Below are 26,808 nucleotides of genomic sequence, written 5' to 3'. Positions count from 1 at the left end.
GAGGGGCAGGAACGTGCACACAGGAGGTGTTGTGGGCATCTCCTAGCAGCCTCTCGCTGTGTTTCATTTTGGTGTAGACCACGGCGCTTACAATTCCTGATGGTTCATCCACAGAAGCTCAGCAAAGTCCAGGTGTCCCCTCCTACGGCTGTAATGTACATCTTCGGAATAACTTTCCTGTTTCTGAACTTTTGAGAGGAACTTCTACCTTTCAATGATCCAATCATGTCCCACCTACACGGAGGGCAAACCAGGAAATGATTTCAATCCCCAAATTAATCAAAATTGGGATCCGATTATTTCACCCAATTTACCGCTCAGATTTCACCCAACCGGAACACCCTGGAATTGCTGCTCAAAGAACCGTAATGCCCTAAAAGTGAATACTAGTTCCCCAAAGCATCCTTGCAGATAGATAGAGAATGAAGACATACATTTTCAATCTCTTCCACAGAAGTAAGTATTGACGCGTAGATTTCTTCATCGGCTTTGTGTTGCTTTAGGTCCGGTGGGTGCACGGCCTAGTGCCAGTCCCCTATCTGCTCTTGCACATAGTCACAGAGAGGGTTGGGAGCAAGAGTTGCCTTGCTGGGGTGACTTCCACCCTGTTCTCTTCTTTGGGGCCTCCCACTGCTCTGGGTTGGATGGAAGCCCGGGTCACTGTGTCTCCCCTGGGAACCTCGGGTCCGGCCATCCTCATTCATATGGACTTTTTCTCTGTTAGCACAGCCTTGCTGGGTCCCATGGGACTGTCGATCCGGGGACCCTTGATACCTCTCGCTATCCTCGTGGGTTTGTCTATCCTGTTGTCGCTGACGGTTTGGATCCTCTTCATGGGTGTGTCTGTCCCTCGCCTGACGGATCTGCTCCTCTTCAAGGGTTTGCCTGTCCCGAACCTCACATGGCGCTTCCTGACCCTCATGACCACGTCTACCCCAGCTTTGGTGGCCCTGCTCTTTCTCTGCCTGGTGGCTCTGCCCCTCGCCATGACTCTGCCTGGTCTGGGCCTGACTGTGGCCCTGTTCACTGCTGCGTGATTGCCAGTCTCCCTCTTTGTGACAGAGTGGCCTTTCTTGCTGGATTTGTGCTACTAGTTTGTGTTGCTGGTGCTGGTTATCCTCCTCGGGCTCCCACGCCTGGTGGCTGTCTTGCTGCCCTTCCCTAGACTGGACTCTGTGACCCTGATTTCGGCTCGCTTCCTGTCCTTGAGTCTGTTGACTTGGTCTGCCTGACCGTCCTGATGGCTCAACACGCGAGTCCCTGCTTGTTCCCTCACTTCCTCGGAAGCGCCTATTTTGCCCAGTTTCCCCAGTCTCTGTCTGGCCATATGGAGAGCTCAGGCCTTGTCTGCCTCTCTGACCATAGTGTGAACTCTGGCCTTGTCTGTCTGTCTGGCCATAGTGGGAACTCTGGCCTTGTCTGTCTGTCTGATCATAGTTAGAACTCTGGCCTTGTCTATCTGTCTGGCCATAGTGGGAACTCTGGTCTTGTCTGTCTGTCTGATCATAGTTAGAACTCTGGCCTTGTCTATCTGTCTGGCCATAGTGGGAACTCTGGCCTTGTCTGTCTGTCTGGCCATAGTGGGAACTCTGGCCTTGTCTGTCTGTCTGGCCATAGTGGGAACTCTGGCCTTGTCTGTCTGTCTGATCATAGTTAGAACTCTGGCCTTGTCTATCTGTCTGGCCATAGTGGGAACTCTGGTCTTGTCTGTCTGTCTGATCATAGTTAGAACTCTGGCCTTGTCTATCTGTCTGGCCATAGTGGGAACTCTGGCCTTGTCTGTCTGGCTGGCCATAGTGGAAACTCTGGCCTTGTCTGTCTGTCTGGCCATACTGAGAATCCAATTCTTGCCTATTTCTGTGACTGCAACCTGATTCCTGACCCAGCCTCCCAGACTGTTCATAAGAGCCTGATACCTGTTGGTCTGTGAAGTTAGAACAAGAGTCCTGTCCAAGTCTTCCAGACTGGCCATAGCTTGACCGTTGTCCACGTCTTTCAGGCTGGCCATAATGAGAATCCTGAAGTTGTTTCTCACACTGATTTAAGGCAAAGACATACCCTTGACTTTTAGGTTTGCTACTGCCAGATTTATGACTCAATCTTTCACCAGAGCTAGAGCCCTGACCTCATCTCTCAGACTGACCATAGCGGGAGTCCTGATCCTGTCTCTCGGTCTGACCGTAGCGGGAGTTCCTGTCTTGTCTCTCAGACTGACCATAGCAGGAATCTCCATCTTGTCTCTCAGACTGACCATAGTGGGAGTCCTGACCTCGTCTCTCAGACTGACCATAGTGGGAGTCCTGATCCTGTCTCTCAGTCTGACCGTACTGGGAGTTCCTGTCTTGTCTCTCAGACTGACTGTGGTGGGAGTCCTGCCTTTCTCTCTCATGCCTCTGCCTGTGTTGTCTGCCTGTACTTCCTGGAAACTTTTGGTTTCCTGTTCCCTCCTGCTCCCCTTCTTGCTGGGAAGTTCTGTCTCCACGTGTCTCATCATCCAGCTTATGATAGCAGGCTTGGGCCAATTGGAACACCAACAAGAGATACTCATGAAAATCAACCTGCCCATTTCTGTCTTTATCCAAGAGGCTCAGGATGGTTTCCACAGTCTCTGGGTCATTTGGTCTCTGTGAGAAGATAAGACAAACAGCAAAATCAGATGTTCTCCTGTGGATAGTAAGATATGTGCCAATGTCCATGCGCCAGTCCACTCAGTCCTGTATAAACCTTCCTTGATTGAGAAACCACTAATCTGAAGTGTCTGAGGCTTGGTTCTAGTCTCTGATCAGCTGGTTCTCAGAACCTCACCCCTTGCTGGACCAATGGGAGCCTGATGATAGGGAGTAGATACACTTATTGAAAATCAGCCTCATTAATAACTACTTTGAGTCATTTGAGGAAGCTATCCCACCCCATCAGATACTATATTGCAAATGTTTGCTCATCTCCGTCTTTCCAACCACACTCTGAGGTCCTGGAGGGAGGGAAAGCTGCTTTTATTCGTATTTATATCCCCAGTGCCCAGGATGGTGCTGGTACGGAGTAGGTGCTCAATGACTCTTTGCTGAATGCATGCATGAATGAATGAATGAGGTGTGTGGCAGCACTAAAATATAGAAATCAAGGTACAAATATCAGATTTTTTCTGAGAAATGATTTCCAGTTTGAAATTGTACTCCCTCCTGTTCAAGCTCATTGCAAGGAGGGGTGTGTGTGTGTGTGTGTGTGTATGAATCATGTCTGTGCACACATGTGCATGTGCTGGGAGAGAACTACTAAGGAGCTGCCTGAAACTCTTTCAGTGTCAGGCTGGTGCATGACCACATAAAACAGAAAACATCAAGCCCTGGATGCGGGTGTCAGAGTCACTCACACTTGACTCCGTGAGGCCCAGAGTCTGAGCATCTTACCCGGAGGATGTCTCCAAACTCAGCCAAGAGCAGCTGCTTCAACTCCTTCTTGCACAGTGAGTTACGGTCTCCATTCTCTTTGGCGTATTTCTCGAACACCTTGATCACGGCGAGTATGCTGTTCAGGAGCTGAGCCATTTTGGCAAAGATGAATGAACCTAAAAGAAACAAGATTTTGTCTCTATTTAGAAGATGATATTTATTTATTTATGTATTTTTAGAAACTGTGTATTTTCTGTCAACCTATTTCCATTTTAAGAAGACGATATTTAGAAGAAGACTAGGAGATGGCACTTCCAGAGGGAAAGAGGCCCCTCTTGCTCAGGGAAAGACGCTTAAGAAATGACAGGGCTCCTTGTTAGCCATACCCTTCACACCCTTTGACCCAGAGTCAGGCTCCAAATATCATTGCTGCCATGGAAGGAAGGTACAAGCTGTGTGTCCTCAAATACAAAAAGAGGCAATTTTCTAAATAACAAAAAATATATGGTAGGTGGTTTACGTGCCTCGTCTTCTGCTCCAAGTGGGATTTGCTTGACTGAAACTCTCATATTAGAACAAAAAGGAAAGGAGGTTAGGAAGGCCGCAGAGGTAGCACCAGAAGCCGGTATGGAAAGGCATGGTTTTCTACCAGTGACTAGCCCGCTGAACAGGGTGCTCAGCAGACGTCAGTCTTCTAATGAGTCTTGCTCAGGTGGGGAAGAAGGCTGGAGGTCTCTCGCCATGGGCCGAGGAAGCTTTCTGGGGGGCTAAATCCCAGCAAATGCTTCTGGCATGAATAGTCTTGTTGAAACATACTTGTAGAGTAGAATCAGTGAGTACGAAAATGATTACAGATAAAAATAGCAAGCCAAGTTAACTGTATAGATGAGAGGAAGTATGTACGATCCGCTAGGATCTCATTGGCCTTGCTGGGAGGCTGGGATATTTTGGGATCTCAATCTCAGTGATATTTCATCTGTGGCGGGAAAATTCCAGTTACTGAGTTTGTAAGTCTCCAAACTGCAAAGCGCATTGGCGTTCCAAAGGCATGCAGTGATGCCTGTAAGGATAAGTGGCAAGTGATGAACTGCATGGAACAAGCTGAGTCCCTTGTGGCAATTAACTGCAGTGAGACTTGAATATTATTGTGGCCCCATGGTCCAGGGCCTTGGCCCTAATGAACCCTAAACTCTTGGGTCTTGCTTAACTTGCACAAAAGGTAAGTGATGGGAGACTAAGCTATCCATCAGTAGTTCTAGCCTTTGGTTTGGGGATGCCTAAGGCACACTGAAACAATGGCATGCATATTTTACAGACTCAGAAGTAGGCCACCCCAGTTATCATTATATTCTCAGATAGAGCCAAAAAAGGAAGCAGGAAGGTACCCAAGGCCACCCAAGGGTACAGGGAGTAGTCTCTGACCTCCCCAGCCCAGCACATCACAGCCTGCATCAGGAGCCTCCTGGATACTTCCATTGCTTCCCCATGCATGTCTTACCTGCTGAAGGAGGTGTGAGCAAAAGATTCAGAAGCCGGAGAAGATACTGGACACCTGAAAACCCACCCTATTTATAAGGGTTTTAATTGCCCTACTAGACCGTCCCAGGAGACACCTACTCTGTGGTGGGGCCTGAATCACTCTGGGCCAAGCCCAGCTCAGCCCGGCCTGACCTCTCCCTCTGCAAACCGTTTGATCTATTACTTCCCCATTTGCTGATGAACCTGTTTGTCATTAGAGCAGGTGACACTGTTCAAGTCCCAGCCCCATTTAATTAGGGGAGTGTGTGTGTACAGGCATGTGTGCAGCAGAGGGTCCCACAAGACAGAGGCGTAGGCTAAGTTCATCCTTAACACGTCACTCACCAAGACGAATGGCGGATAACAGTCAAATCATAACAAAGAAGGATCCTAATGCAGTCACTTCATAAAAATCTGTCAAGAGATTCTAGGTGTACAGCCAGGACATAGTTCCTGGAAGAGATTTGTCTCAGGTTGTCTTGCTTGTATAGGTAGATATGTGTATTTTAATCTATTGACCTAATTATAATTTTTTTTAAACAGTCTGCAGGCTAGAAGGAGAAGTAGACACATGGCCAGTTTTGGAAGGAAAGGATGTGATGGTGGTAGAGCTTCCACCATTGGAATCTTCTGAGGTCTTGCTAAAAAGTTAGAGTTGAGGGACAAGGTGGAATTTTATGATTCCTGTGAATACAGATGCTGTCACAGACCTAGGCCTCCATTTATTCCCATCTCTGCACCCATGACATTCCAGCAATATCTTAAGATAGGAGATTCTCAGTAAATATTAGTGGAGTAAATGAATTGCTGAATTATAGAAGCATTTGGGAGGCTTGCGTAAAGTGAAAAAAAAATCTAGATTCACCTCTACTTTCTAATTTGTCACACATCTCGATCCCTGATTGGACTTTTCCCTATGCATCCTATCCATACAGCAATTAGTTACTAGTGATGGCACTTGCTAATTGTAGCTATGTGCTCAGGATTTTGCAAAAGAATCATGAAAGTGCAGAGAGATTTTGGTCTGGTTGGAATAAAGCAGAGAAAAAGATTCTGAACACCAGGAGCAGGCCATGAGAAGTGCTGAGTGTTAAAAAAAAAAAAACCCGAGGGGCATGTGGTGTCTTCATGGGCAGAGCCCAAGCTTCCCTTAGGAGGTGGGATTTGTGCTGTTCCTCGAAGATTCAGGTGGGCAGACAAAGAGAAGTCCTGGTGAGGAGAAGGGAAAGACCAAAGGTCCAAGGAGAGACTTCACAGGATGTGTCTGGATTAGAGTCAGCTGGTAATTCTGGCTGGGGCAAAGGGGATGTAGAAGAAGAGAATGAGAGAATTTTGGACCCGGAAAGGAAGTCTAGTCTCAGTCTCCTAATTTTACAGGCAAGGAAACTGAGATCCAGCTAGACAGAGTGCCTTGCCAAGTCCCACAGGGCCATGACTAAAGCCAGACCTAGATCCTCGTTACTTTGCGCAGCTGTACGCTTTCTTATACATTCTCTGATAGGCCTGCTGTCAGGTTTATTTTGATGAGAAATGGGAAGCAGAGAGCATTTTGGTCAGGAAAGTGACATGATCAAAACTTTGTCTGGGGGAAGATGTTAATCTGCCTGTGGTCAGGCGGCCCACTGTCTCGGTTTGTCTGCGACTAGGAGGTGTCCCAGGACATTCAGTGATAAAGGTGTGAGAGTTCTGGGCAACCTGAGAGAAGTCAGTCGCCCTAGACTGTGACATCCAGAATGGACTGCAAGGAGGCACGCCTGGGCAGGGAGAGCAGTAAGTCTATTGTACGAGCCACAGGAGAGGCGATAGGGCTTTGACTTGGACACAGCAGTTTTAAACAGTAGGGAGGTAGCCGGGTGATAGAAGGAAAGGAAGGATGGGGTTAGGGGACATCAGCTGGGGGGCAGAGAAGGTGGGGAAGTTGGGGAGACTCCCAGGCGTCAAGCCGAGACAACTGGGAGAACTGTGGGTTGCCAAAGAGATGTGACTTCTGCAGGGGGCTGAGCAGGGCCTAAGACGCCGCTCGCTCACTGGCGTTCCACAGGGGGTCTGCCTTTTGAAGCCCTGCCACCCTCCCTCCAGCCTGTACCCTCTGCTGTTCGGGGTGTCCTGGCCCTGGTCGGACTTTAATCCTGAGGGCTGGGTCATGCTAAGATTCTCTTTCTTTCTGCTTTTGTGTCTCGACTTACGAGCACTGTTCAGTTATGTCTCTTCTTACCTATTAGAGCCAAACCCCAGAGATTTGGTGACCCCAGAGGCAAGTAGAGAGAGTAGAGGTGGGATGAGAAGTGGGTTAAGACAACAGCCATTGTGATGGAGGGGAGCACAGCTGTGGCCCCTTCTGTCGGCGTCTTCCAGGTCTCCCTAGCAACAACTGTTTCTTTTGGTTAGATGGGCAGTTCTCTGCCTGATGCTGTTGTGGGGAGAAAGAATGTGTTCTTAACTAGGGTCTGCTATGTGTGCATTCATTTAACTCTTAGTGAGTTTCTATGGAACGAGCAGAGAACGGTTCATGCTGCTCAGTCCGTGGGGATTTGTGAGTATATGGAGGGCCATTTTGCAGGCACTGAGACAAAAGACACCGTCTTTGTCCTTTAGGAATTTTCAACCTCACTGGGAGGAAGGATACACAGGCTCCTTCTCTGCGATTCAAATTGCTACTGTCATTCATAGATATTGAGAGAGGTTGATCAGAGGGAAAAAGGGAAGGATGCAGGGGCTAGAAATAACACATATTTGAAGCAATCGTGGAACAGACTTGGTAATCTGGGGTAAATCACTTAACCTGTTGGCCGTGAGTTTCTTTGTCTACAAAAGGAGAAGGTTGGATTCATCTCTAAACTCTGCTTTGGCATTAACATTCTAAGATGCTGCGATTTCAGTCTTAGGGTTAGTGGGGGCTTTAGAGGTTATGTTTTAACTTTGCTGTAATCATGACTTTGATAAAGGGCTAAGAACTTTGTATTCCTCAATCTTTTTCTGTCGAAAACAGGGAGGGCAATTATGGTTGTTCTATTACTTGACATTTGTAAATTGCATGAGAACCAGTGCTGTTTTTTTCATTGTTATTGAGTCTGTTTTGCTGCTTTTATTTGCATTCATGTTGGATGTTGGCCTGTGGTCTCAAAGGCAAGATGCTTTTAAGCTGCAGTGTATTGTGTGCTAGGCTCTATGTTAAGCATTTTATATATGATGTGTTGTTTAATTCCACAACAACTCCATGAGGCAGGGAATATTATCATCAGTTTTCAAACAAGGCAACTGAGATTCGGAGAGGGATAAATAACTTGCTTAAGGTCAGGCAGCTTGGAATGCCTGAGCTGGGGTTTGAACCCATATCTTCCTGATTCCAAAGCCCTTGTTACAACTCCTATGTTATGCTGTTTCTGTTGGAACAGGACTGGTGGTTGCCCACTCCCCAGTGAGAGAAATAGCTTTCCACACACGCTGAAGTGAGTAAGAATAAAGTAACTTCCTAGTGCATGCTATGAAGGAATCCAGTCTTGAAATGAGAACCTCCCGATGCTTCACCAGTCAATTATTTCTTGTTTACCTATGCTTCTCCAGTACCTGAGTGGTCCCAGCACTGAAGGAGCTTGGAGTCTCTTTGGGGAGACAAGATAGATGGTTACACTTATAAAAATAAAACCTACATAGAAAAAGTACCCTTCTGCCTTTGTGATTGACAGAATGAGATTGAGGACGTTCTCCCTGTTGCCCATTCCCTGCTGTTCTTGACCCCACTGTAGGCCTTTCCTGTCCCTTTCTCTTGGGATGCAGATGTGCCCAGTGGGTGTGACAGGCACTATTTTGAGCTAATAGAGTTTTCAGGGAGTCTCCTTGTCCTATTTTAACCAAATCATTAAGGATAATTATCACAGAACACTTAGACTTCCTTTTTCCTTCTGTTGAGATGTTGGGTGCCTACTTAGTGAGATGAAAACCATAGGATCCAGAGAGTGGCTGCTGGTACAACAAGGGAAGGCCCTCGTGTGACCCTGGTGCGGGCTCTCCACTCCTGCTTAGCCCTTGGCGTGAAGCAAGTAGATAAACTGTAGGTGGGGAAAATGAACACCTGTCCCCAGAGAGGAGTGGGTCTAATTAATAGACATAAAACCCGTTGAGATTTCTTGATATTGAAGGGTCATTTATTATCATCTGCACAAATCAGTTCTCATTTAAAAGTCTTTCCTTGCAGATGAATTACCTTTCTGTTAATTACAGGCCATTTCCCTATTAATGACCTCTGTAAGAGTCAGTGGTTTTTTAAGGTTACATTAGCCTCAGCAATATTTTAACCTTGCCAGAAAGTGTGTTATGAGCCAAAGGAACAGGGTCTAGGATTCCTGAGGGTCCCAGGATCTAGCCTGGAGCTGGGCTCCCCGTGGCGAGCTCGGAGCCCAGCTTTTTCTTCTACTGTAGGATTTGCTTTGGATACAAGATCCTATCATCCTCCCCTCTCCAAAGTCTCAGGCCATATTTTACTCCCAATGAAATAAGCTAGAAAGTGTCAGAAGTCATTGCTGAACACAACCCCTTGGAATTTTAGGTACTTCTTAGAACATGCTTAATAATGCTGCAGAGCAAAACAGATGTCTTCAAGGTTGGCCACGTGTGGCAGAATTTGAATCATTTAGGTCAGGTTACTGAGGTTTTTCTCTGTTGTTGCAGAGCTTTATTGGGATGTAATTTAATCCACATACCTTACAATCCACCCGTTTAAAGTGTACAATTTAGTATTTTAGTGTTGTGCAACCAAGCTAGTTTTAGAATATTTTTGTCCCTTTTCCTCAAAGACATCCTGCGTCTGTTAGCAGTCATTCCCTGTTTTGCCCTCCTCCATCCCCTCTGCAACCGTTAATCTACTTTCTGTCCCTACAGACTTGCCTATTCTGGCGATTTCATAGAAATGGAATCACACAGCTTGTGGCCTTTTTTGACCAGCTTTCACTTAACATGCATTTGTCTACATTGTAACGTGTGTTGGTTCAGCATTTCCTTTTAAGGCTAGTATTCCATTGTGTGGATAGACCACGTTTTGTTTACCCGTTCATCTGTTGATAGGCAGATGGTTGTTTCAACCTTTGGCCTATTACGAATAATGCTGCTGTGAACATTTTGTGTATAAGTTTTTGTGTGGACGTATATTTTCAGCTCTCTTGGGCATACACCTAGGGGTGGAGTTGCTGGGTCATATCATAAATCTGTGTTCAACTCTTTGAGGAACTGCCAGACTGTTTTGAGTTGTTTTAACAAAACCTTCTGGAGACAGATGGTTGGTTTAAATGCCTGGAGTTGAGGATTCCAACAAGTTAAACCAGCTTGGCCGAGATGCAGCCAGGCAGAGGCAAGGGATTCCAGTTACTGCTGAGGCTCTGCACCTCCCAGGGGTCTTGTGCAACCTTGCAACCCAGTAGCCACCAAAGAACCCACAGTGGTAGGCACCTGATAAAGGTTTGTTAACCAAAAGAATGAGTGTGTCCTGAGGTAAAGCGGGAGTGGCGGAAGCGGGGCAGGGAAGGTAGGTAAACGTGCTTTCTGTAAAGTCTCAATCGTCTTTTAGGTATTCCTAGGAATTCCTTTAGGGTCCGCCAGTGCTTTCAGTTCCCCTGCCCCTACTGATCCACCTCCTGAGTCAGCTCCATCAGGATGGGAAGAGGTGAGTTGGGAGAATCTGTGAATGTGAAAGTCAATGCTCAGGCGTTCGCCTGCTCCCCTTTCAAGAACAGTCAGATCCCCTCCTGCGTTTCCTGGCCCCAGCCCCTCCCTATGGTGCTCCGAGAGCCCTTGGACTGAGCCCTGGGTTCTCATCAGGGCCCAGCACTCACTTTCGCTGTGAACTTGGAAAAAACACCTCCACTTTGTGACCAGGTTTCCTTCCTTATCTGTGAGGAGGGAGGGGTTGGAAGCCGTGACTGGCCGACGTCGTCCCACCTCTGCACATCTGTGCCCCCGAGCTCCCTGTGCTCCAAGGGCTGTGCTGCCTCCTGCCTGGGCTCTCTGCTCTCCTCGCCCCGTTCCCGCTGCTGCTCGGGAGAGGAGCTCTTTGCTGTTTGCTGGGACTGTTCATAGCTCCCAACACATCTCCCTGCCTCCCGTTTTTCTTTCTAATCTATTTTTTACACTTTCCCTGGAGTAATTTTCTCTCCTTAGAAAGGATCACAGCTTCCTGTAAGAGTGAAGGGTTTTGATTTTTCCATGAGAATCAACTCCAAGAGTCTCTGATGCTCTTCGAGGCCCTCCCTCCACAGCAAGCAGATCTTTGTGGTTTCAGGTAGTCCGACTTCCCCCCAACCACAAACGACCTCCTGATATTCTCCAAACCCTGCACCCCTCCTTCCTTCTGTTTTTATTCACACTGCTCCCTATTTCTGTCTATCAAAATCCTGTCCATTTTAAACACATTTAAATACTTACTTTCCTATAAAAAAAATTTCCAAGTCTTCCTAACGAGCACTCTCCTCTCTCTTCTCGGTCCCCTCCCCGCACACTGTAGCCCTGTCATGGTCTGTCATGTTCTCTTTGGTATTCTGTCAATGGCTGTGTCCACATCTGTCTATCTCATTAGACTTTGAGCTCTATGAGGGAAAAGACAGTCTCTTAATTTCTCTGTCCCCTGCAAGCTCTGTTTTGCCATTCACAAGGTAGGTGGTTTTTAAGTGTGAGAGTGGGTGGCTTTCTCTGGCTTCGGTGTCCCTGGCAGAGTGGGATTTTGAAACGTACAGCTAAGCCCTCATTTCATGTGGTCTTTTAGAGCTTTCTGCTGCTTTCTATGTATAATTCTTACCCCTGGATCAGATGATGAATTCTCTGAGGGCCAAGGCCTTGGGTTCCCTTCTCCGGATGCCCCCATGTGTCCTGCTGCGGTGCTAGGCCCCCAGGTCACGGCTGAACCAATGGCCTCCCACTCCTGCAAGCCTGTGCTCCATGGGGAGTTCTGATCTAGGATTTAGAGCTTGTTTGTGGTTTGATTCTTGGGAATAAAGAGAATACTTTGAGGGAAATTATGGCTCCTTACAGAGTATGGGGCAGGTAGATAGGTTTGTAAGCTGGACCGGTGGTGGGCTAGGATAATGTCAGCAGGTCTGGGGAATGGCTGCTAGTATCCTGAAGGATTTACACACAGAGAGAACAGAGGAATAGTTTTAGTTTCTCCAGAAATAGCTGCACGCTATGGTTCCCAGGCCCAACGGAGAAGGTGGGATCTGACGCACAGCCCAGGGGCCACAGCTCCCACCAGTGGATGAGTGCGTCTGTGACACCGGGCAGCGTGTGCGCGGGGAGTTCTGGAGCGGGCAAGGTGAAAGCAGTGTTGGGTGCAAATCGGACTCATCAGGCCTCCAGCGGTCATCTTGCCCTGTGTCTGCCCCAGGTGGTCGGTGCCCAGGCCATCCATGGCAGGTATCAATCTTAAAGCTCCCCAGAGGAGCAGATTACCCAGTCTCCGAGAAACTCATGTCCGTGTCTCATTCCCTCAGCTGTCAGGTGCAGCTGGATGCTGGATCAGAGTCCTGAGAAAGTGGAGACAGAAAAGCAGGCAATGGAAGGGAGTCATTGCAAAGGCTTCAGTGAGAGGAGTAATCCTTCTGAGGCCTTTGCCAGCAGAGCAGAGAAGGAGCATAGGAGGTCACTGGGAGATGGCCTCGGCACTTTCCTTGATGGAGGTTATCTGGGAGTTGGTAGTTGATGCTGTCCCCAGTCCTCTTGTGATTTATTACCCAGTCCCCATAAAGGAGGGCAGTTGACGCTTGAATGATACACCTACCTGTCACGTCCACTTAACAAATTCTTGGCCTATTCAAGAAACAACAACAACAAAAGACTGAGGGGTTAGGGGACAAAGCTGAGCTTGCTTCATTGATTGCCTGATTCCTTCATTCACTTATTCATTTATCCTCTGGACAAATGTTTAGTAAGGAAGCCAGACCCGTTAACGATGAAAAGGATTGTAAGAAGAGGCTATGGCAGAGCTGGGGGCCAGGGCTGGGGCAAGAGCGACATTTCATGTTCATTCATTCCTCCCAGTGAGACGAGCCCCGACAAGCTCTGTCTCCCCCTGGGCTCCTGCATCCAGTGCCGACGCCCCAGCAGCCCCACACCCTTCTATGTGCCCCAGCCCAAGCTTGGCTCAATTACCGCACTGCTGTTAAGAGTTCTGCCTACTCATCCTCCTGTCATCCCCAAACCCTTTATTGTGGTCACAGATGCTCCACGTGGCCCGTTCACCCTGCGGGAAAGCAATTATTAGCTTCTTGCAGTACCCAGAAACAGCAGCACCTTCCTGTCCCAGGAGCAGAGGGGAGGGTGGCCACAGTGCTGGGGTTTGGGGAGGAAGACTGGCAGCAGAGGGAGAGGCCCAGCAGGATTCTGCTGTGACGGGTTGCCCGGGCTGGTCAGTCAGCAGAAGTCTGGCTACCTATCTGAACATCTCTCCTCTAGTGATATGTGCAGCACGCCAGCCTGCTTCTGCTGTGTGCACTAGTCCCTTCAGCCGGGGGTTCTGAAGCCCGACTCTGCCATGAGGAGGGAGGCTGGCCAAGGAGAGTGCAGGGAGCTTCCCTGCCTTCTGGAAGGATGGGAGCCCCTGCACCTTAAGCCTCTTGGGTTCCATAGAGCAGGGAGCTTCCAGGGCCCAGAGCCTTCCTACCTTGGAAAAGCGAGAAATTAAGGCCTGGGAGAGAGCAGGTGGTATTCACAAGGGCGCACACGGGTTTAATGGTAAAGCGATGGTTAGAATCCCAGTGTTCTAACGCAGGTGTACCTTTCTTGCCCTGAGACTATGTTCTGCTCTTTTCTCTTTCCTCTAGTCAACGCCAGGTAGCAAGAACAAGGGTCCAAGGGTCAAGCAGATCTGAGTGGGAATCCCAGCTCTGCCCAGGACTGCTGTAAGAATTAAATGAGTTCGGGTGTGAGAATGTCTCACAGAGCGCCCGGCACAGGGCAGGGTGTGGTCGGTGGGTGCTCCCTTCCCTTCTGAGGTGGCCCGGGCGTTATCATCACCTGGATACTCACCGGGTGTCAGAGGTCCTGACCAGCTTGGGCACCCTGCTGAGTGTCTGTATGTCTCCATTTACAGACTGTGTCAGGAGCTCAAGTACTTTACGGGCAAGGCCTAATTACTACCATGAGTATTTAATATATTAGCCACTAACGTGGTGAGAAGCTGCCCTAAACTACCCTATTTGAGAAGCAGTGGAGGAACTTTGTGAGACTAGTAAGATCTGTGCCGTTAATTTGAGTCTTGAGGGTGTGGACTGTGGAAAGTAAGCCATTTTATAGAATCCGTTTTAAGCTACATTCTCACTGTTGCCGTAACCTGGCCCGGCACAAAATGCTCCCAGAGCCACCTGGCATCACCAGCAAGGCTCATGCTTCCTAGAGAGCAGTGCATCTTGAGGAAGGGGAGGTGAGCAGTGTCCACCATGGAAGGGGCGTGAATGGAGGCGGGGGAGGACGGAGGGGAGCAAGGGCAGATTGCTTCCATCATTCTTTCAGTGATGATTATGATTTTGAGTGACCATCTCTTTAGTCCAGAAAGTGGGCAGGAAAGTGGCATGAATTTCATTTGCAAGCAAATGCAAAAGAACGCACTTAGTGAAAAATACTTGAAGTGTGAAGCTCATGAAGTACAGTGTTGGGGAGAGAATTCGGACCTGGAGTCAGAAGGACTTGATTCCATTCCTTGGTCTGCAGACTGTCACCTGATCGGCGCCGTCAGACCTGAAGAATTCACTCTGAGGCTGAGAAGGGAGGACCGAGGCAGGCGCTGCAGATGAAGTGTTCACCGACTCCGTGATCCGCAAGTGCTGGTTCCGATGTCGCTCAGTCCTCCACCTGTTGCATTATTTCGTTCGCGACACCTTGCTGTGCCTCCCCGGCCAGGGACCCAGTCCCATGCACGAGGGGAAGGGAGCTTCCCCGCCATCAGCAGCTTCCACCTCACGTGGAGTCCTCTCTTTGGAAAGCCAGCTTTTGCTTGATTTTGTTATTGAATCCTGGTCATTGTCAATGTCCCTCTGCCTTGCTCTTCCCAGACTGCGTGAAGCCTTGTCCATAATGGCAGGCCAGTATTTTTATTCTAGGCTTATCTCAATAGACCCAGTATTCACCTTTTCTCTTATCACTCAGTAGACGTCCACCTTTAGACTGTGAACATACAGATGCTGGTCTTTGCAGGATCTCTTGTCCCTGTCACAGCACAGAGTTACTGTGAAGACAAAGTGGATACTTGAGAAATGTTAGCTGCTTTCAATATTTTTTTCTGTATGTGAGAGGTTTATCATGATACTTGGTGGTGTGATCAACTTGACGCCAGTAGCTCTTATTATAGTTATTATGATTACTAATACCAACCCGAATAATCCATAGGGAGCAGTGGGCTCTGAGCGGTCCACCTGACCCAGGAGGGCGGCCCAGGAATTCCTGCACTGCTTCTTGAGGACGCGCCTCGGTGCACACGTGTTTGGAAGCCTCCGCTTCCTGCACCGGGTCACCGCCTCGGCAGCGCTCAGCCTCCATGCGGCACCCCGGCTGTCTGTGCCTTTCCTTCCTGCTGCACCGTGTATTCCACTCTGTGTCCCTCCTTGTGGCACGGAGTACGTCCTTGGGATGAATAAATTAAAAAGGAGACCCAAATGATGGGTGCCACTGAAATGTGTGCTACAAATAGACCAGGACTACTCTCAGCCTCCCTGGTTCCAGAGCCAGATGGCCCAGGGTGTGATGCTGGCTCTGGTGCTTATGAACTGGGTGAGCCTGGCAGTGACTGGCACATAGGAAGTGCTCAATAAATGCTATGATTATTTTTTGATCATCATCATCATTATTGAGTCTTTAACGTACCAGCCTCTGAAATAATGAAGTGTAATTCTGGTCTCCATACCTTAAGCAAGAAATGATTTGAAAATTTTAGAAAAGGTCACTAGGAGGTGATGATAAAGACCCTCCTACCTCAGAGATCCTGTACTTGCTGCTCCCACTGCTTGGGGTGCTGTTGCCACAGACAGTCACGTGGTTTGAGTCTTCGTTTTATTCAGGTCTCTGCTCAAATGTCACCTTGTCGAAGAAGGCTTCCTGGCCACCTGGTAGAAGCCCCCACTTTCCACCCTGCTAGGCATCGTCTTCTAACTCTATTCCCTTACTCTGATTTATTTTTCTCCTTAGCACTTGTCCCCATCACCTGGCTTAGTACATATTTGCCCATTTATTATCTTTCTCTCTTACTAGATAGCAAGCACCGTGTAGCCCTGGGGCCTAGAACAGTGCCTGGCACGTGGTGGGTGCTCTGTAAATGCGTGTTGACATGATTGAATGGCAAAGTTAAGTCTCTTCATTTAGAGAGGATGACAGCAGGGAAGGGGTCAAGTGGAAGACTGTAAGATCAAGAAAGGTCTATATGATATGAATATAGTCATGTCCACAAACACCCAAAATAGAGTAAGGACGTCCCCATCCCTTTAAGGCTTGAGAATGTTAAGACAAGGAAGAAGGAGTTCTATTTTGTACAACAGGTCATAATGTGGGGGGACTCCTTGCTTCAAGAAACGATGCTAGGTGAAGAGTAAGACTCCGTTCACAGATTTCTGGAAGCTCTGGAGGCCTTCCTCAGCTGAGTGGCACTGGAGGTTTCCACAGCTTCCCTTCATACCACCCCGGTGCCTCTGTCAGAGGCAGGCTCCTGGGCAAATGCACACGGGGCTGGTTTGTGCTTGGCTGTTTTAGATGCCTCCACGCACCAGCATGGCGAGAGAGCGTTAAGTGTTGTTGAGAGCAAAGAGGAGGGATGGAGGGTGGGAAAGAGACAGAGTGGAGAACGAGAGATCTACGTTCTGTGGTCCTCAGGGAGGAAACCCTGGACGAAGTGTTCACATTTGAAGTGTCTGGGGACTCCCGTAAACCGTGGGTGGGAGAGTGGATCACCGGTTCCATGGTTCTGTCATTGAACAAATGTTTATGGGTAACCTACTGTGCGTCAGGCACTGCTCTAGAAATGGGGGTTACAGCAGTGAAATCCTCATACAGCTTGTACATTCTAGGGTGGGGAGACACAATAAGCACATACATAACACGTGCGGTATGTCGGTTAGCGCCAAGGACTGTGGACAGAAATGAACAGGGGAAGGGACAGGGCGAGCTGGGACGGCGGAGTCGGGGTAGGGACAGGTTATGACTTGTAATCGGGTGGCTGGGGAGGGCTGCTCTGAGGCGACGTGATAGTGGCCTGAAGGAGGTGACATCTTTTGTCTGGCCCCAATCAGAGGCCTAGGCGGTTCTCCGCAGCCTGGTTATTTCTATGTAGTCGTGTGCTCTGAGTCTCGCTTCCCCCGTGCGTCAGCTACTGGTGTTTCCCGCCCCGTCCCAGGCCATCCAGTTTACTCAGTAAACGCTAGGCACTGGGGACACACTGTGAACAAGATGGACAGGATCCCTGCCTTGGTGGACCCTTTTGGTCCCCGCAGTACGAGGGATGCTGCGTTAGGACATTTGCAGGCGCCGTGACAGCACAGCCAGGGCACATCCTATCGAGAGGGTGGCAGACGAGGCTTTCCGGGGGACCGAGCCTGAGGCGGTGGGTGTTTCCCTTCATTTCCGGTCTTCTATCCTCGCCTCTGTCCGTTCCTTTCTTTGTTGAATGTCTCCCCAGAGTTCCCATCTCACCTTTCTTGTTGTCTTAGGCTTCATGACTGATTCTCCCTTGGCTTTTATTTCCCAGTGAATGAGGATAATAGCTGTTGCCACCCTTGTGCGCGTAAGAAGGCAGGAGTGTTTCAGAGGATTAAGAGCATTTTAGGATTAAGGAGACTTGATGACAGTTTAGAAGATTTAGCTCCCGCTGAATTAGGGGATCTACCTGACACAATGCATTGCTAAGCCTCACAGATTTTCCTGTGGCAAGACTTCTGCTTCCCCGTGGACCCTACACGGGCCAGTGTTTGGGAAATCGGGGCACAACTGCTTTGGGTGTCAAGTCCCTGTCCCCTGGACCCCACCCCTCCCGTATAGGGCCTTGTGACAACAGAGCTCAGGTATGTGGCAGGGGATGTGGCAGGTGTCAGGGAGGTTTGCTGATGGTCACCCGCAGCCAGCAGGGACACAGTGCAGATGCCTCAACAGCCACCGTGTCCTCTGTGTCACAGACCTTGCCGGGCAGCTGGCCCCGGGACCCGGCAGCAGGACGCCTTCCTCTGTCTGGGTCTTCATAATCCGACCTAGCTCTTATTTCCGACTCCATCTCCCCTTTGCTGGTCCCTGGGCCCCTCTCCATGCATCCTCTCAGGTGCTGAGACCTCTGATGTGTGTTTTGTTTTCCTCTCAATGTCTCCGAATCCACCGGCCCTTCAACATCCTCCCCCGAGGGACACCCTGTGAGCCCTTCTTTGATCTCTCCCTGAACTGAGCTTTGGGGACACGTCATATCTTTGCCCTGCACTTCGGTTCAGGGCACTTTCTACCCCCGTGGAGAATCCTCAAGCTGGAACGGGCCAGCGCTACCGACCTCAAACCCATGGTTTCCAAGCCATGTTCCTGGGAACCTGTCAGGGGCTGAAGTGAGGAGGCCTGGTGGGAAGGACTCTGCAGCTTCTACCCTTCCAATGAACTGCTTTTATCTTTAACACATCCTAAGCTTTGCTTTGAGGAAGGGGTTTGAAAACCACAGCATAAGATTTGATTTGCTTATAATGTGGAAATGGTGTACACAATGATACCCTCATTGTGTGCCGGGATCAAAATCCTGGTCCCCCGAGGCCTCTGCTTCCTGTCACCAGAAAGTGGTACTAGAGTTGTGACATGCTCCGTTGTACTGCATAAAGTATGTTATAATCTCTTTGATTTCATAAAATGTCTTCTCCCTCCTTGTTCTCTGGCACAGTGCCTGGCTCACAGATGCTCAACAAACACTGGCCACCGTTGCCCATGGTGATGACAATGACACTTACATGCAGAGTCACTCAGAGCCTGAGACCCTGAGAGCCTCTTGCTGGCTTCCGTGGCTCTGGCCCCTCCAGCGCTGGGCCTTTGAACGTGGATGGGCCGTAAGTCCAAGCAAGGCATTTCGAAGGGATCTTTCGCTCCCCGTGCTGTGCTTTGAGTTCTCTGTCAGGTTAACGTGAACCAGCGCTATCCTTATGCCTCCTCCTTTGAGCATTGGCCTGAAAACTGACTCACCAGGGAACCGCAGGCTCCCAAAGGCTGCCTGACAAGCCCCGCTTCCCAGCCGTGTTCTCGATCCCGTGCCTGCCGTCACCCCTCTCCTCCTCTCTGCCCACCTTCCTTTAACATCCACCTCCATGCAGCTGCCCCAATTCCTCAGGGTTCTCAGTAATCTTCCCTTCTCTAACACTTTAAGCTATTACGTATTGAGCTTTTTAGATGGCAACTCTGTTCTGATGAAAGTTGATATATATTTTAGCTGTTATTATTTGGCTTTGGTTTTGTTTTGTTTTCAGCTTTATTGCAGTATAACTGACAACACTGTAAGATATTTAAAGTGTTCATTGTGATGACTTGATGTACATATTCACTATGAAAAGATTCCTCCACCTATTTAATTAACACATCCTTTACCTTACATATCTTTTTTTCTTTTTTCTTTTTCTTTAGTGAGAACATTGAAGTTCCATTCTCTTAGCAAATTTTGATTATACAATATAAACGATGGTAGCTATTACTTATTGAGCTTTTTAGGCTCTACACTAAGTCGTTTACACCCACTATCTTGACTGATGCTCACAAGGTTATGAGATATATAATGTTATCACTCTCATTTTATAGACAGAAGTAAAGTTAAAAGATGTCAAATATTCTGTCTGAGGTCGTAGAGGTAGTCAATAGCGAGAGCAAAATTCGAACCCAGACATCAGACCCCAAAACCTATGGACTTAACCTTGCCACCATAGTGAGCTCCTACTGGGGTTAGAGCTGGCTGTGTTGCATATCATTTACTCACCGAGTTCTTCAAATATTTATCAGGCACCGACTATATTCAGGGGACCTTAATCAATGTCAAGAGCATACGTTAAAATTGCCTCATCCTCTTAGTGTCCGTGTGTGTCAGTCTCATCCTCACAATTTGATTGCAATGCCTTGAGAGCAGCTCCTGCTTCCTGCCTCTTCTACCCCTGCCTTCTTTCCCTACCCCATTCAGATGCCCAGCAGTGCCGGGGGCAGGTGCTCGCCCCGCTCATGAACTTGATTGCCTTACAGTGTCCACAGTCTGGGACACATGCAGCAGATCCTCAGATCAGTGGGGGCTTTAGAGGTTGTCTAGTTCATTTTCCCTGACTCCAAGCAGCCCTGACTGCTTAAATTAAGTTTTCGTGTCACAGATAGTTTTCTGGGACGCAGTGATGCTCATTAGTTGTCCATGGTTGCTGTTGTGCGGTAGCAGCTTCACATCTTCATACCGGTGCTGGGTCAGCTACAATGTGCGGTTATAACTTGACGCTGTTTCCAGTGCCAGGCTTACCATTCTACTGTAACATCATATTTTATTTTTCATTACCAGTGCACACCTGTCATGTCAAAGTAAAAGAAGAAAGTAGACTTTAAATATCACACTTTTAAGGCACAGAGAAGTAGAGGGTATTTTTGCTGTTGCTATGGAAACAGAGGGCAAAGCACCACATTTATCATGCAGTGACACCATAGCTGTGCTAAAACAACATAATATGTGTCAATGTTATCAGACTAAGCACCCATCACAATGTTCCCAACTTACAGGGAGCAACAGGGTAAAAATCAGGATTTAAAATGAAATATTTCCTCACAGCAGAGTTTCTTTACAAAAAATGAAAATGAGACTGCAGCCGAAGTGAGTTTCTGAGTGGCCCGTTTGTTAGCCAAGCAAGAAAAACTGGTTACCATTGGCGAGTTAATTAAATCATTTGATTGCAGCAGATGAAGAAATATGTCCAGAGAAATAAAACTTGCTTAGGATGTTTAGCCTTTTGGCAACGAGTTAGGACATTGAGAACAACATCAATAGTCAGTTAAAAAGAAGGCAAATAATTCTGAGTGATTTTCTTTGATTCTTGAGGAGTTGACAGGATGTTTGTGATACTGCTCAGTTGTTGTTTATTTGAGGAATAAATGCTGAGTTTGAAGAGACTAAAGAATTAGAACAGTCTGTGTGGAAAAACTACCTGCATGGATATTTTCAAAGTAGAGAAAGTACTAATTCCCTGAGGTGGAATCTGCTAAGCTATGTTATAACTGATGGGTAAAAATATATTTGGAGAAGAAAAGGGCTGAGTTGGAAAATTTTTCAAGCTCATGAAAATGTGTCATTAAAGTCTATGATTCATCATTGTGTTAGTCACCAGCAGATACTTTGAAGGAAATATTTGGATCATGTTATTGAACCAGTGGTGTCAATGGTGAACTTAATTTGCTCTCATGAACTTACTATCCTCACTTCTGTGATTTTTGGGTCAGAAATAGAAGCTGCTGTCCTCACTTGCCTGCACACAACAGTTCGATGGCTGAACAGTGGCCATGTTTCACTGTGAAGTCTTGAGTTCAAGGCTGAGATTGAAATTTTTATTGAATGAGAAGAATCATCCTCGTCCACTGGTTTTGAACACAGATGGCCTTGGAAATTAGCTTTTGTGGCAGACTCGGTAATTGAATCCTAATGAATTCAATCTAAAGTTACAAGGAAAACAGCGCTTAGATGTGAAACTTATACTGTGGTAAAATTATTTCAAAGACAGCTAACATTGTTTGAATCACAAATCATGTCAAACTGTTCTACAGGCTTCCCGTGCTATACAAGGTTAAAATAAGAAGTGGGGTCTTCATTGCCACACAAGTTTGTAGTAAATGTATATTCGGAGCTCAAACTACAGTTTCAGCAGTGTTTTTTTTGGACCTCAATGCAAATGAAAAGGAAATTTCCATTTTTCAAAATCCATTTACCTGTGCAATTGAAAAGCTTTCTTCTTAACCTTCAATTGGAAGGAATCACTCTTTAATGTAATGCTATTTCTTAAGGAAAATATCAAGAGATGAATTTAGTAGTATTCCATTAATACGTTCCAAGTGATGAATATGCTTAATTAAATTCATGTTTGGATGATTAAGTATTTGGCAATATCTATCCATATGAGAAGACATTTTAAAATATGAAACATGTAATCTCATTACACATCAGCAACAGCAGATGAACATTTGCAACTCATTCTGGTGATAGGGAAAAATCACTTTGAGCCTCAATTAAATGAAATGTTACTCCTTAAAAAAAGAATTCCAATTTTTCTCACTGTTAGACCTGTACTACAAAAAAAATTGCATTCCATTATTATTATATTTTGAATTTTGTCAAAAAATTGTGGAAATTTGTTTTCTCTCATGTTATATATAGGTAACTATGTAATATACTTAGGTCACAAATGCCTAAAATATTTATTATCTGGCCTTTACAGAAAATGTTTGTCCACCCCTGACTTAATCTATACTGGAAATGTCCAGGGCCCAAACAAATAAGCAGACAGACAGACAGACAGTCAATGACCAAAGATTCCATTTTTTTTGAATCTTGGTGAAATCTTAAATCCTTAGTCTAATCAATGTAACAAGATGGAAACAGACCCAGAGACACAGAGAACAAGTTAGTGGTTACCAGAGTGGCGGGGGCCGAGGGGTGGAATAGGTGAAGGGGATTGAGAGGTATAAACTACTAGGTAGAAAATAGATAAGTTACAAGGATGTAATGAACAGCATAGGAAATATAGCCAATAATTTATAATAGCTTTATATATGTGGAGTAGAATCTATAAAAATATCGAATCATTACGTTGTACAAGGGAAAGCAATATATTGTAAGTCAACTATACTTCAATTAAAAAAAATCCTTAGTCTTGCAGTTTAGCTGATTTTGTGTGTGTGTGTGTGTGTGTGTGTGTGTGTCTGTGTTGTCATCTCATCAGTGAGGAGCGAGGTCATCAGGTTGAGGTGGAAATCAGTTTTAATTTGCTCTGAGTCAGTTCTGTGCAGTAGAATAAGGAAGCCCTTTATTTGCCATAAAGAAACCCAAGGGTTTAGTGGCCTGAATTGGCTAAGCTGGTTTTTCCTTTATGGGAACTGTCTCCCTCTGAAGCAGGCAGATGCCTCTGGGGATGGGAAGGGCGGAGGGGGAGGAAATCCTCTGGGGTGCTGGAAGAGGTTGTGGGAGGGAGGGAGTTCGGAGGCCTTTGGGCATGCCTGGGATGGTGGGAGAGAACCGGGGAGCCCAGGAGCCAGGAGGGAGCACCGGGCTCCCGGCAGGGACCAGGCGTGGCGGAGAGCCCAGCGCAGCCCTCTGCCTGGGTCAGAGCTGGTGTTTCTCCCCCTGTGTCCCCCTCAGACAGCCTCTCTCTGCTCCTTGCATGTTTGTGTTCGACAAGGGGGGCAGTAACCCTGTTTTACAGGTGAGGGAAGTGAAGCTGAGAGAAGCTAAGAAACTAACCAGCAGCGTAACTGGCGCAGTCAGTGTCAGGCGGAGCCAGGACTCAGACCCAGGACTCTGCCCCCAAGTCCAGCCCCGGTGCCCCTGACTAGTGCTGTGCCGGAGCCCTCGTCGGCTGGTCGGTCGGAGGACGTTCCCATTCAGACGCTACTGAGCTGCAGGCCCACCACTAGGTCTGCTCGTTGGTCTCACGAGGCCCCATCTTTCCCAGTGCGGATTGGCATATATTAAGGCAGTAACCTCTTAAGTAAGTTCTTTTCTTCCTTTACTCACATCCAAGACAAGAATGCTAGTGTTAGGAGTTTTACAAACAGAGATGATAAGGTTCTGAAAAGGTAAGTGAGGGACGCTGAAGTCGGATTTTCCCTTTTCATAGTTTTGCTCAGGTCCTCACAGGACTCATGTCACATGAAAACTTGTTCTCCTCCTGCGTCATGGGAGAGATGAATCTGGAATCTTCCAGGTAGTCTGAGCAGTTGGTGCAGGCCCATCCTGTGCCCCTCCCCCTGGTGGTGTCCGTCCTCTGAGTGGCCATCCCCTCTGGTGGGGGAGGCCCTCTGCAGGAGGCAGCCTGCCCCCTACCTGGGTGGTTCCAGCCGTGGGGAATGGCCATCTGCTTGGAGCTACGATCCCCCTGGGAGCTCTGCTCCCTGGCTCCCACTCGGCCTTCTGGAACAATATAAATCAAAGCTCATCAAATTATTCCTCCGTGTGATTTCACAAAACAATTGTCCAAGCTCCCTCTTCCATCTCCTCTTCTCTGTGTCTATCTCTTCTGTTCTTTTAACCTTTTGTCATGTGACGAGGTCTCCAGAACACTCAAGGTCCTGGCTGCCATCTCTGGTTATGCTGTAGTTTGTCAGCTCCTCTCATAAAATGTGGCACTCAGAACTGATGGGTTCTCATTCCTTCCTGTGTGTTTATTCAATAGATATTACATGAGCTTGCTCTGTGCTGAGTCCTGGGCATGTGTCTAGGGAATAACAAGATTCAATTTAGTTCCTGACTTTTGTGGTTTTTGAGTAATTTAATAATCAAATAATCACATACAAAAACAACAAGCTGTGATGCACGCTGTGAATTACAGCACAGGACGCCTGCGGGAGGGTCTTAGCTGCTGGTGTCTCTGGCCTGTGGGCACAGAACGCAGAGCTGGATCGGCCCCAGGGGACATTCAGGATGGCGAGTCCTGAGAGCTCACAGAGGACCTATAGCACACTTAGGACTACTCACTTCCAAAAAGTGAGGCATCTCAGGTACCTTCAGATCTGGTCATGTATTCAGACTCATTCTCTCACTTCTGGTGTCTGTCTCCCCCCAGCCCCTTCTCTTCTGAGGAAGACATAGGGAGAGACAGGCCGGAGAAGCACAAAAGGAGTCTCGGGGAAGGCTCTGGAGGAGTTTTGAGACACAGCTCCTAGGCTCGGCCCCTTCTGGGGTATGTTATGTCTGGGTGGCTGTGTTTCACAGATGTCAAGGTCTGCTCCTCAGTAGAGATGGAACCGAAGGGATGTTTTCCTTGGGCCTGGAGCCCCAGTTTGAGCCAAGGCTGGCTTGGTTGTCACAGGCTGGCCGGCTGACTTGAGTCTCAGAGCTCTGGCTGTCCACTGTGGCCGGGAGATGGTGGAGGTCAGTGGCTCCTCCTGCCAGCCTCAGTGTAGCGACAGCCCTGGCACAGACTGCATAGAACACCGTAGTGATATAGGCCCTCCTCTGTGGAAACCTGGTCCCTTCCCCTGGGCTGATAAATAACAACTGATAACAGTATTATTATTACTCTTTTGCTCATGTATCATCCATCTCTCTCTCTCCCCCCTGCCCCCCCCAACCCTGTATATCTAGGTTTGTCAATGGCTAGAAGTAAGATGGGGAGGAGAGGTGGAAGTTTGCAGCTGGGGACCCCTTGCTCTGCTATGTGGTCCTGTGCTCACAGGGAGACAGACATTAAAGGCACAGGGAAGGAAATACACCTGGGTCTGCTGACGCAACCTGGACACTTCAGTGCTGACATCTGAAGGCAGAGCAGAGAATAACGTTTCATCTGTAAAAAGTGTCAGACCCTGGGGTGGAGGCTCAGGGAGATGGAGGGGAGAAGCATTCTGGTGGTGTATTCCCTCTTGCTCACGGTGGTGGGTCTTTTTATTCTTTTCAGACCTTCAGCTGATTGGATGAGCCCCACCACATTATGGTGGGTAATCTGCTTTACTCAAAATGTACTGATTTAAATGTTAACCTCATCCAAAAACACCCTGCATGTTGACACATATTAACCATCATACCACATATTCCCTTCATTATCCTTGTGAGGCTGATAGTTTTATTGGATTTTGGTCATTTGAGTACCACCACCGTGGTTTTTTACATCTGTGTATTATTTATTTCAATCAAAGTCAACTACTTATTTTTAAAGAGTTAGCCTCTTAACAAAATAATACTCCAGGTAGAAGGGGTTGTTGTGCTAGTAATTTTTTTCCTAATGCACTTAAGAATAAGTAACTCAAGCATATCAAAAAAGCGCTTATAGCACCTAAACCCACCTCGCATCCTCCTGGGAAACACTGTCTCCAGGGCTTAGTTGAGGACAAAGGAGCCCGAGCCTCCGCCTGACAGGCAGGGGGCGCACTTGTCCGGCGTCCTGGAGGCCCGGGCTTTGATCCCATCCGGGGATGCTCGCCCCCCAAGCACCGTGCCTCCGCCTCCCCGAGGGGCGTCGCGAGAGCTCCCAGACCCCGGCGCCGTGAGAGGCCCAGGCCTGAGCCCTGCGGAGCCAAGGCCCCTCCATCAAGGGCCCCGAGGCCCGTCGGGGAGGTAAGGCCCGGACTACGCGCCGCGTCCTCCCGGAACGCAGAGGCCCCTCGGAGCAGTGGCCGCCGCGCCGGAGGTGGGGGCGTGCGGGGCGGGCAGCCCTTCGGCCTCCTGCGTGGCCCCTCGCCTCCTGGAGAAGTGCGGGTTGGGGTGGTGCGTTTGGAAACAGCGACAGGCGCTGCCTCGGGCAAGTGCCCTTGAGGCGCCGGTGCGCACAGCGTCCCCTGGCGCCCAGGGAAGTGGAGAGAGCCACTTCCGGGAAGAGACGCTGCACTTCCGGGAAGAGGGGCGGGGCGCAGCCGGTTCAGCGGAGAAAGGCTGTTGGGGGCGTCGGAGGCCTGGAAAGAGTCCGTGGCGCACAGCTCACGCGGGCTGCTGGGGCGCATCCTCCTTCTGAGGTGACCACAGTGAAGCGGGGCGGCCTGTGGGATCCAGAGCCCAGGACTGAGGTGGCGCCCGACTGAGTTGAGGGGAGGGCTGCTGGGCCCTCACACCTGCCCCTCAGGTGCGCTGGGGCTCCCCTGGCACCGGGTGCACACCCTGGCTCGAGTTTTCCTATCAGTATTTTACTTTAAATGGGGTCGCTGCTTTACTTAAAACATTCACTTTAAAAGGCAGCTATTCATCTCTAAAATGGTAATGGTGGTAGGTTCA

General features: G+C 48.3%; 1 protein-coding gene and 1 long non-coding RNA gene across 2 annotated transcripts; both read right to left on the bottom strand.

Annotated features, from left to right (window-relative positions):
* Positions 1 to 521: 521 nt before the first annotated feature.
* On the bottom strand, positions 522 to 3,545 carry RPTN (repetin). The gene is given in 2 exon segments (XM_031688847.2): positions 522 to 2,624; positions 3,408 to 3,545. Coding segments are annotated over 2 exon segments (2,241 nt in total).
* Positions 3,546 to 22,408: 18,863 nt separating this feature from the next.
* On the bottom strand, positions 22,409 to 26,398 carry LOC140688106 (uncharacterized). The gene is made up of 2 exons (XR_012062855.1): positions 25,887 to 26,398; positions 22,409 to 24,322 (listed from the first exon to the last, which is right to left on the bottom strand). It is a non-coding gene; the product is annotated as an uncharacterized lncRNA (long non-coding RNA).
* Positions 26,399 to 26,808: the final 410 nt, after the last annotated feature.

This window comes from Vicugna pacos, chromosome 21 (genome assembly GCF_048564905.1).
Source record: "Vicugna pacos chromosome 21, VicPac4, whole genome shotgun sequence".
Classification (NCBI taxonomy): domain Eukaryota; kingdom Metazoa; phylum Chordata; class Mammalia; order Artiodactyla; family Camelidae; genus Vicugna; species Vicugna pacos.
Note: the sequence above shows the minus strand (reverse complement) of the source record. Positions and strands in the feature narration are given on the sequence as shown.